Raw genomic sequence first — 12072 nt, forward strand, 5'->3', positions numbered from 1 at the left:
TATGGCAGCCTCGCTTCCGTCAGTCTGCCCCAGGGCAGCTGTGGCTACAATAGTAGCTTACCACCACTAAGCGTGGAGTAAAAGAATAATGCCATAATTCTGTAAAGCGCTTTGAGTGTCTATGATAAAACGCTATAAAAAAAAAAAAAAAAATCCAATACATTATCATTACTATTATCATGTAAAAAGGGGACCAGATTTTCTTAAATTATGGGGTATTGTTTTTTATGAAGGCTGTTAGTTATTAAGATTTAAGTGGTCTGTGAGAAAGCCTAACCAGTGGTTTCTAAATATTTTTGTTTGATCTTTCCAGTTTAAATGTCTAACTTTTTTTTCCCAATGGTTAATGATATTAGCATTAGTGGTATGTAGGGATTGGGAATGGTTAATGATGATACCCAGTATCTCGTGATGAGGGGAATGGTGTCAGCATGACTGATGTGAGTGACTGGTGTGAATGAATAATGGTTTCTGTAACACGCTTTGGGTCTCCTTGAAAAAAAGCAATATATAAAACAAAGCCATTATTATATTATCCTTCTGCTGACCTGGCTCCCCCTTGCCGTAGTATTCTAGGTGTGATAGCAGCTGGATGTTGGAACACTGTGCTACAAAAGGTTTCTTAGTTTGCTCTGTTTGTGGGTATCAAAGTTTCCAAATGTCCCACATTCTATGATTGTAGGTATAAGGCCAGGTATTTTGCACACTTAGGAATCTGTATGTCTAGAAACAAAAGTTTAGGGGTTGGTGCCACCCCATGTACTGTAAGTATTGGCCTCTACTTTAGTTAGTCAGAAGAATCAGAATCAGAATCAGAATCAGAATCAGCTTTATTGACCAGGTACAGTTTAGAACAATACGAGGAATTTGACTTGGTAGTTGCAGTGAAAGGAGACACATCAACACACCGGAGCAGCCATTTGCGGCGCCCACATATTTAGGTGAAAAAAGGGATCAATAACAGGAGGAGAGGAGGGGTGAGGGGAAAAAAACTGCCAGTTTGAAACTGATTTCCCTAAACAGAGAAAGCAGTGTGAAACCAGGAAAAAAACCGCCTCTGCAAACATAAATGTAAGCATGACACAGTCAAACAACTCGAGACAAGGCATGTAGGAAGGGTTGGGTGGGAGGTTGGCTGGAGGAGGGGGTCAGGTGGGAAGAACAACAGGAGTCCAGCCGTTTGGGGACATGGGCGTGCTGCCAATGGGCGCTGCAACCACGCCTCCATGCAGCTGCGGATGGGAGGTGGGGAAAGATGGCCGACGAGGCATTTGAAGTTGAAGACCTGTAGCTGCGTTACTGACAACCAGATGACGTGTGGAAAAGTTCAGCATCAACAGTTCCAGGAGGAATGTAGGGAAGGAGCGGGGGGAGGGAGTGGGGGGTAAGAGCCGCCGTCTGCAGAAACTTCCTGGTGATAAGAGTTGAGACAACCTTGGCTTTAGCCTTGGCTGGCTGGGGAGCCGAAAGGGAGATAAGCAATGTGATTTGATACAGGCTATGTTAATTTCCAATAGCCTTCTGTCCTGGGTCTCTCTGCTGTAATCCAATGAGTGGCCTAGTTTCCACTTCCAAGCCGGGTCTCGAACTTCTCCCAGTTGTTATCCATAACGCGTAGACGATCCAAAAGCAGCTCTTGCTTGCTTTTGATATCGATCAACACATGAGTCTGAGTGTTCAGAGCCCTGCTACATCCTTCAGAAATCACTGGCAGCTTTTCCAAAACAGTCGCCAGCGTAGTACGGACTTTTCGATAGATTAGGAAGCCACCAGCTCCGATCAGCAGCATGCCTACTATCATTATTCCAATCATGTAGATGTCCTCCACGTCTTCCACGGAAAGGATGGACAGACACACAACTCGCCACTTGTTCCAAGGGTCAAGTGTGTATCCAGCCGCAAACGTCCCACTTGGACATGCGGGGTAACCACCCCTGGTTCTAGTCAGGACTTTTGTTTGTTCTTTTTCATATTGCTTTGTGCTAGAGTTTGATAGGGTCTGGTTTGTTTTGATTCATTCATTTATTTGGCACAACCTCCCAGCCCTCACCTTCCCCACTCTGGAAGTGTTCGTTTTTGTGATGAATAAATCATTTAAAACGAAATTGAGTCTTCTTCTTGACTTCATTTGACTGTTTGTTGCTATACAGGTGTCTTTTCAGCACTTGGAGCATAACAGCTGGTATAACAGTTTTCCAACCTCATCCATTTATGCTTTGTTCCAGTCAGTAAAAAGTCCTGCTGTTGTTACTGCTGTAGTAATCAAATTACTTGGTTGGAACTAAATGTTGTATTTTTCACTTGTCAGCATCCACTCAGATATCACCAAGAAAATTGTCAGTTATAAAAACAATTTAAGTGAACATACACTATATAAAGTACGTGACCAAACACAAACCAGAACAAATTCTGACACCTTGATTTTTTAGGATGTTTCACTATATTCACTTTTATACACAAATGTGAGGCGCTGCTTACTGGGCTTCTCTGAGACAACAGAAACATATAATATTACTCCACTGTCACGCATTACTGTAAATGAATTATCAATACCTGCACTGCCCCTCCCATTCCATGGACCAGATGGGTATGAAGGGAAATTCATATAGTCCACTATGTATTTTAACCCCATTAAATCTATTATCATTTGTCATTGGTATCGTTAGGAATGCTACTTTTATTACTTTAAAAAAGTGATATGTCACTCATCAGGTAAACATGTCCTTTAAATTGATATACTAGAAGGAGGAACATTTAATTTGTACCAGATTAGATATCTATTAGCAACAGAGCCTTGTGATTATCTATAGTAATTTTAACAATCAATCAATCAATCTTTTATTTGTATAGCGCCAAATCATAACCAATGGTATCTCAAGACACTTTACAGTAGAGCAGTCTTAAGGACGGACTCTTCATTTTATGGATACACACATATGCATATATACGTATATACACATACATATGTATCCCACACCCAACATGAATTCATCATGGCGGCAAGGAAAACCTTCTGTTAAGCAGCAGGAACCTTGTGTGGATCCCATTCCTATGATGAACAGCCATCCACGTTATGCTGTGTTGGGTGTGTGCAGAGGAGAGGGTGGAGACAGAGTTGTTGAGACTCTGTAACTCCACACTGAGGATCCCACGGACCTGCAAGACAAAAGCCAGAAGGAGTACAGGAGGAAACACACAAGGGAAGAAGCAGACATAGAGGGAGTGTTTGAGAGAGGAATGGGACCCTCTCCAGTCCCTTTCTAACCTAAATGACCTCTCTCTTAACGCCCTCTCCAACCGAGCATGCCAGACCCCCCCGGCAGTCTATGCCTATTGCATCTTAACTATGAGCTGGTTCCTAACTAAAAGCTTTACCAAAGAGGAATGTTTTGAGCCTAACTTTAAAGGTAGAGAGGGTGTCATTGATACATACAGTTGGGTATCATCAGCATAGCAGTGAAAGTTAGAGTATTTTCTCATAACATTACCAAGGGGGAGCATATAGATGCAGAAGAGGATTGGACCTAGCACAGAGCCCTGAGGAACACCGTAGCTTACTTTAGTGTACACAGAAGACATATTATTCACGTGTACAAACTGGTACCTATCAGATAGGTAGGACTTAAACCAGTTTAGGGCAGTCCCTGTGATTCCAAGTAATTTCTCTAATCTCTCTAGTAGAATATAGTGATCTATAGTGTCAAAAGCTGCACTAAGATCTAATAAAACCAGCACTGAGAGTCGTCCTTCATCTGAAGCCCAGAGTAGATCATTAGTTACTTTAACTAAAGCAGTCTCTGTGCTGTGTTGAGCTCTAAAACCTGACTGGAAGTCCTCGAACAGGCTGTTGTTTTGAAGAAATTCACAGAGCTGAGCCGCCACAACTTTCTCAAGAATCTTTGAAATAAAAGGAAGATTAGATATAGGCCTGTAGTTTGCTAAAGTGCTGGAATCAAGAGTAGGTTTTTTGAGAAGGGGTTTGATTACAGCTACTTTAAAGGACTGTGGCACGTAGCCTATTGATAGGGATATATTTATTGTCTCCAACAAAGATGGGCAGACCAGGGGAACAACTTCTTTACACAGCTTAGTTGGGATCGGATCTGAAAGGCAGGTCGATGGTTTGGAGGATGAAATAATAGAGTTAAGTTCCTGAAGTCCTATATGTGTGAAACAGTTTAGGTTAGGCCTATTTACATTTAATGGTACAGCAGGCCCAGGTGAAGGCAGGGAGTGGCTAATTTTATCTCTAATCTTATGAATTTTATCGTTAAAAAATGTCATAAAGTCCTCACAGCTGAGGGCTAGAGGAATCATGGGCTCAATAGAGCTCTGACTTTGTGTTAGCCTGGCTACAGTGCTGAAAAGGTACCTCGGATTATTTTCTTCAATTAGTGAGGAATAGTATGTAGATCGACTATGTCGTAAGGCTGTCATGTATTTACTATGGCTTTCTTGCCAGAGTATTCGTGAATCCTCTGTTTTATTGGAGCGCCACATTCTCTCTAATTTACGGGTTGTTTGTTTGAGTGTGTGAGTTTCAGAGCTAAACCTCTGATGTTTAATAGTTTTTTCCCTCAATGGGGCAATTGAGTCCAAGGTGGATTTTAGTAGACTAGCAGAGCTATCGACAAGCAGATCCAGTTGAGAGGGGTTATAATTAATATCATAGTTATTTATTGGATAGTGCACTGAGTTTAAGGCAGCAGGAATGGCCTCTTTAAATTTAGCCTCAGCACTATTGGACAGATTTCTACTCATAACTATTTTCTTGCACAGTGCGAGATCCTCTAATATAATGTTAAAAGATATTAAAAAGTGATCTGATAGCAGACTTGAACATTCATTCAGCAAAACTGTGCTGCACTATGTATTCTCAATCCTTCATTAACTTGTTATTCAAAGATAATTTAATCAATTGAAAATATTGATCATAAACTGTTGGTCATAACTCATAAAGCACATAACACAATAACAAATAAATACATGCAGACAACAGAAAGGCCACTCATCATTCCAGGCTTTTATTTTATACACATGTTCATACCTTCATTCACAGTACAGAAAAGGTGTGTTTACTGTTAACCTTTATTGTTTGTGCTATTTAATGCAGTGGGAACAGTTACAAAATAGGTTATAAAGATGATTCCATACATGGAGAAACAGAATTGTGTTGGCCTAAAAAAAATATTGCTTTAATTAATAAAGTAAGGCAACATGTGGTGAGTTAATACAACACTGTAGACAGTTATTAGAAGATTCATATCTAATAATAATATAAGAATTTTACACATTTTAAGCATACAGAACAAAATTGTTTATATTGGACAATAGCATTTATAATATAGTCAGTCCCACCCAAAACATAGCTACTGATGCAAAATATTTGTAAACCCTACAGTTTAAAAAAAATAAAAACTTGTATCACATAAAGCCCTTTCACCACAGGGAAAAAACAACTCAGACTATACATGTTCAAGAACAAACGATTTATCCGAACAATCCCAGGAGCACAGAATTTTGTTTATTTGAAGCATCCCATAATACCATTGACACATAAATAGTGTTGTGTATGTATGAAAGATTCACTTTGAGATTCACAATGATGGCCTGTAACTGCATGGAGTAAGCATGTATTTGGACAGAAAACAGAAGAAATATCTGTTTCTGAAATGTATGATCTGCATTCTTACAGAGGCCTGTACACACAGTGATTGTAGTGCCAAACACAGTGGTGCTGCCTGGAGTAAAGGCCTATTGTATTCTGGCCTCAATGCTTTTGTGCTGCTACAGCTGAGGCTCTGACCTAAGTGCTGCACAGTGCTTGTGTTTCAGTGTATGCCGCTGGCATATCTTGTAATGACAAGTTTTAATTTTCTTTGAGACAGCATTGATGTTACTGTATATACATAAACATCAATGTAAACACACAAAAGGGAGACTGCTGATAAAAAGGGAAGGTTGTAAACCTCCACCCAGAGGATTCTAAATAAAATTTCCCTTAACTATCTACACAACACACTAAGATTCAGAAGTTTAAATTAAGCCAACTATGTATTTCCAAAATGTATGTCATTTATTTACATAGTTTGAACCATCTCTTCTTAAAGGGGCCATATGTAGAATTTGCAAGCAATTTCTGCCAGGTGGTATATTACTTGTGACAGGTTTTTTGTTTTGTTTTTTAAATAAAATAAAAAAATTGTTATCGTAAGTTTGCATTTACTATAATCATTAAATATATAAAGAAACAATAGTGTTTGTGTGTGATCTTTATTTTATTCATCTAAACGGCAGTGACGTTTAAAAAGGAAGTGATGTCAATTTATTTAGCATGTATATTTGAAATTATCTACCTACCGGCGTATAATTCACCTAACAGACTACTACAATGCGAAAATATGGACTTGTACACAGCGGTGATGTTATGAACATTACATCAAACTGTATAAAGACATTGCGCACAGAAAAAGGCTTTGACGCCCGAGATGGCCTAGTTCAGGGACAGTTCTGCTGTAAATAGGCAGCAGAGCTGCTTTTTTTCACCCAACAGGTGAAAAAAAGGTACTACAGGTTGGCCGGGCCGGATATTTATTAATGTATATATAAAAAATCACATATGGCATGACAACTAATGACATGTTTCTTAACACTCAAATTTTAATTTCAGGTATTTCAGACATATTCAAAAGTCGGAAAATTTACAATAATTCTACATATGGCCCCTTTAAATTCAAACACTCCTGTCCCTAGTGGCCTTTAAACCCCTCCCAATGAGGAGTCTTCTAGTTTTAAAGTGCAATAGCTGTGGATTTAGACATATGAGCAGACTGGAGCCAATGTATACCTGAGAGAGCTTAGCATCATCTTAGATGGACTACTGACAATTTTTTTATTTATTTTTTAATGGCCAAAAGAAGAACTTATGTTTCCCAACTGATTTAAATACAATATTCTTCGTAAAAATAAAATAAATAAATAAATAAATGGATGGCCTGGTTGTTCTTGTGGGCGTTCCCATGACAGAGATCTTATCAGAGCATTGTTCAACACGGTATTCCTTTAATTTAAAGAATTTTCCTGATGGCGGTGTTTCTCTTTCAGTACGATAATGCTACCTGACATAAAGATGGATTGGAATATAGCTATTAGAGCAGCACAGCAACCGTTATGAGGTGTTGCTTGGCCTTCAAATTCCCAGATTTGGACAAACAAGTCACCAAACAATGCACTGTGGTACCCAGCACTGTGACACAATTACTCTCAACCTTTTCTCAGTTAATTCCCTGCAAAATTACGTGTATCACCATTTAAAAACCAGCACTGTAATAATCCTATGTAAGAGGATATCAACAAACTATGAGATGTATGTTTAATTAAAGAGCAGTCAGACTTTATCACAATGATGTCATTAACATGATTTCAAAGTCTCAGTGCTCTAATAAAGATTTTGAAAGCGTTGAACAATACCAATGATGAGCCTCTTCATTCCAAGTTTAAGTTAGTGACAAAAGCATTTCTGCTCTGAGTCCATGTGATTTGTTTTTGAAGGTCCTTGTGGATTATGTCAGCAATGTTTGAGTGCAAGACTTAATACTCTATATATTTTTAAATCCCTCCAATTTCACAAAAAAGACATCAAAATGCTGAAGAGCTCACAAAATATATCCTAAGAGTTTTAAAAAAAAGTTTGTACTGTATATGCAGTAGCTAGCGTTGGGGAAGGCTGAACAAACGATACATCTTTCATTATATATAAACCAAAACTAAAATAAAACAAACTTCAAACAATGAAACTATATCATAAAATCTGAAGATGTATTTTTAGTGGTTACTCATAATTATCAGAGATAAAAGTGCAAAACAAAAAAAAAAAAAGTTTTTTGATCTGTCCATCCATTTATCTCTATACATTCATCTTACATGCACACACACGTTATTGATAGATGTGGTGTAATATTGGCATGTTATTCCCTGAGATTATGAGAATTACACACAAAGCCTCTGAAGGAAATGAAAACCCTCTGCGTAGAAATTTCATTGATGCTCAACTGTTGGTGTAACTTTTAAATATGTGCACGCAGAATAGGCATTAAAATCTATCTTTCAAGCATGTGCATAGGATTTAAAATGCACAGAACCACATTGATAACACGTAAAACAGATACATACTCGAGTGTTTTCCTCCACCAGGGAGGTCTTTTAGTTTGTCTGCTCTTCTGATTGTCAGCAGAGGTACACACAAGACTTTATCAAACTCACAGGAAGGAGTAGTATGAGCTGGGTAGGAAGTGCTGAATGGGTAGATCTCAACTTTAAAATAACTGAAAGAAATAATTCTGGGCCACAACATGAAGAAAAGTTTTCACAGGTGAAAAAATCATGAAGCAAACCTTCTACACTTTGAACACATTTCTTAACAATAAGAAAAAGTCAGTAGAGCGTGTCCTCTGCAGGATCGTTGTAAAATAATGTAGTTTGATAGGACAAAATATGGACTGACATCGTTTCAGTTGCTGTCTAATACATCACATTAAGCACAAGTCCACCCACCATCTGATAAGGTTAAAGAAGAAAAGGCTCAAAAAAAACATTTTTAAATAAGAATTAAGAGGTGCTCAGGAAAGAAACCCATCAGCCCATCACACAAAAATGGAGCCAAGTCAATCAATCTCAGTGAGTTTCAATGACCACCGCCTCAAAAACACCAGAAGCTTGACTAAAAAGCAGAGGAAAAAGATGTGTTGGTTTAAAAAACTGTCACAGAAAAATCTGGGTTTAGAGAAATCAGGGCATACCTGTGCTGAGCCCCACTCAGAGCAGTCGTCCCATCTTTGCTGACAAACAGCCTTAAGTTACTGTCTGGATGGAGAGACAGAGAGCAAGAGTGAGTGAGAGAATAAATGCAAGAGTGAGTCGAGGGCAAACGGAACACCTTTGTGAGCTTCTCAAGAGCCAGCGGTATCAAAATCACACTTTGTCCCACCTTCATTGTTGGTGCTTTCTGAAAAGTTCTGGCTTTGAACGATCTTCTCAACAATGTCGTCTGCATCCATGCGGGTATCATCCACACAGCTAGGCTGCCTCTTTACACTATCCTTCTTCCTCCTGTGATAGAGATACAGTAGCATTTAGACTCTCAAACAGACTGAAATTATTTAAAGTTCCTGTACACATAGCCCATCCTTTATCCTGTTCAGTCCCATGTGTGAAGAGCTGGATTGACGACTGTATACATATAGGAGATAACTTTACATCCATCTTCTACAGTGCTCGTCAGCCTAACATATTCCTCAAAAAACAACTCATGTTGACAATTTTAAACTATCCACAGGTCTAGTGAACAGCACTGTTTATATTATTGTAATAACCTACATGTCATTAGCAGGTAAGTTACAGTACCAACATACACACATTGCATACCAAGCTACAAACCTGCTGTCTGATTAGTTATTTCTGTTATCACATCCACAAGAGGATGTCAAACTGAGATTCCTTCGTGTGTGATGAGGACAAGACAGTGGGAAAACATTGGATTGTCAAACTGACTCTTTACAAGGCTGTTAACAAGGTCCATGTCAGGTACCGGAGAACCAGGACAACCTGACGGCAAAGTGGAGGAAGTTGTTTGATCCCACTCCTGTGTTGAAATAGCTTTTGTGTTCAGTTCACAGAGTAAAAAATAATAAAAATTAATTAATTTAAATAAAAAATGTGTGATGTGCTAATGATTTGTTTGGGCCTAAAAATAAATAACTTTTTTGTGCTCCCAAATATTTCACTTTAGGAGCAGATCACGGAAGACTGACTCATGGAGCATTTTTTGGACACTCACATTTCGATTCCATGCACTTGTACCATCGGGACATGCATGAAGACTAAAACCGCTAAACTTCAACTTCAAGGTCAGGTTTTTTTATGGAAGAAATCCTGAACCGAAATCAACACATCCACTGTTGAACACGGAATGGCGAGCCAGGATGCGGTAGGACAAGTCCATTTCCTCCCTACAGTCCTGTCATCCATCTAGTTTATATATATTCTTTCTCCCTCTCCCTCCTTAATGAACTATGGGAGCATCAACACGAACCTTTGCACACCCTGTTGGATTGCTTTTGTCAAGGACTTTAGCTCACACACCGTGGCGAGCTAATTAAGTTGAACTGTTTAGATTGCATTTGGATTTCATTTTCGGGTATTGTTTTTCCATATCATTACCACCCAATTATTATGTTTTTGTTATAACAATACAAACATACCTATATTACTGGTCCCTTGTTTCATTCACATCTCAAGCTCTATAACGAACCAATTTCTGTTGCCACTGGTCACTATAGTCGCAGTCAGTGCACCTAGTATATAACTAACCTTACAAACTATGTTACACATTGCTCATATCTGCCAGTGGAAAACAGGCAGCTTGGCAAAGGAAACTGTCCTATCAATCTATTGATAACATTGATAATGAGTTACTGCAGCAACAAAGAAGTCAGTCGCAGCACTTGAAGATGACCTACTGGGCATCACTTCTAGCACCAAGAACTGTTGGTCGGTAAGCGGCTATAGAGTGCATCTGTTTGGACTAGAGATCTGCAGACTGAGAACATGTCAAAGAACAGGAAGAGTGCAGCCATCACATTACTGATACTACTGATGTTAGCATGTAAACATCTAACCATGTATATGTTGATAGCATTTTAGTCGACCGCAAAAACAGAGTTGTTTTTAGTGACATAACAGCAGCATATTTTTAAATAGATATAAATGCAACATATCATTTAAATGCATTTTATAATTACAATTACATTTAGCAGATGCACACAAAACCTTTATACTATATTTCAATTGGGTTGAAGCAGAACCTCATTAAGCAGCACCTGGTTGTCAGCAAACATAGCACAGCTCAGCAAGCCAATGTTAGTGTACCGTCTTTGTTGTTGGGTAACAATGTAATGAGCTTGGGGATGAAAAGATATTATATCTAGAAGATAGGTCTGCTAATTGAAGAGATAACAGTGCAAGCACACAGCTTGCACTGTCACCCAATGACAGTGCAAGCTGTGTTCTTGCACTGTCATTGGGATCAAATATACTACTAATAATTACATGGCTGCGCCATTTGTATGATAATACTTTTTATGTAGAACTAAGTGGATATTCCCCACTTCTATTTTTTTCCATCTCTCTGTTTCCAGTTGAGGCTAAATGTGAGGCCTGAAAATGTTAATATTGAGTGCTATCAATGCTTTAAACTAAATAAATGTTTGTAAATGCCGTACATGATCTCCCGGGTTCAGTGGTTTCTTTTCAATGTAATTTGCTTCCTTACGTTGTGGTTACCTTATGTTATAATTTAAAAAAAAAAACCCAACAACAAACACTTCTGTTAGTACTAGACGGCAGCACCGGCAGCTAAGCAAACTTGAAGAACTTTTTGCACTTGTTAGGGTTTTTTCCTCAGTCTTTCTTGTTTGTGTTGTACGTCGGTTTGGACAAAAGCGTCTGCTAAATAAAATTGTACAATTGTAGAATCTCACATCTCAGTTGTATTAACCAATAACTTAGTATACATAGGATGTTTACAAATGGTTACTAAATGCACTCAATATTATTAAAGCTGTAGTATGTAGAATCATGACACTTAGGGTTGGAAACATACACTCGACATAGAAACAACCACGCACTCCCCTTCCCTCCCTGTTTCTAAACCTATCGTCCCTTACCGGTATCCTCATGAACGAGCACAATTGTGGAGCCCTCACAGAACTTTTTCTCAATAGAGACAATTCACACAACATAAAGTCTCTACATTTGTCAATAGAAAGTTTTTCTGGCGTTTTAGACTGAGACTCCGACATGAATGGGGCTACTGGCTTGATCTCTTCTGCCGGGATAGGTCGGCAACATCCCTAACTGATACTGACACGTGCAGTGTTTCTATTAATACCTAAATAAAATTATTTCAGGCTTGCCGGGTATACTACATCAAACAGAAGGACTTCAGTGCACTGAAACGGTTTTCTGACGAAAAGTTAAAATAGATAAGTGGAAAGACAAACCGAGAGGATCTGT

At 38.7% G+C, this 12072-nt stretch overlaps 1 protein-coding gene across 1 annotated transcript in view; it reads right to left on the reverse strand.

The window, feature by feature from the left end:
* Positions 1-5026: 5026 nt before the first annotated feature.
* eeig1b (estrogen-induced osteoclastogenesis regulator 1b) overlaps positions 5027-12072 on the reverse strand; it is a 46378-nt gene continuing 39332 nt past the window's right edge. Inside the window, exons 8-11 of the mRNA XM_028462604.1 lie at positions 12060-12072; positions 8987-9108; positions 8799-8862; positions 5027-8719 (exon numbers count right to left, since the gene is read on the reverse strand). The exon at positions 12060-12072 is cut by the window's right edge and continues 201 nt beyond it. Coding sequence (XP_028318405.1) covers positions 8674-8719; positions 8799-8862; positions 8987-9108; positions 12060-12072 — 245 coding nt within the window. The 3' untranslated portion in view covers positions 5027-8673. The remainder of the gene's footprint in view (positions 8720-8798; positions 8863-8986; positions 9109-12059) is intronic.

The sequence above is a fragment of the Gouania willdenowi genome, chromosome 12 (genome assembly GCF_900634775.1).
Source record: "Gouania willdenowi chromosome 12, fGouWil2.1, whole genome shotgun sequence".
NCBI classification, from domain to species: Eukaryota; Metazoa; Chordata; class Actinopteri; order Blenniiformes; family Gobiesocidae; genus Gouania; species Gouania willdenowi.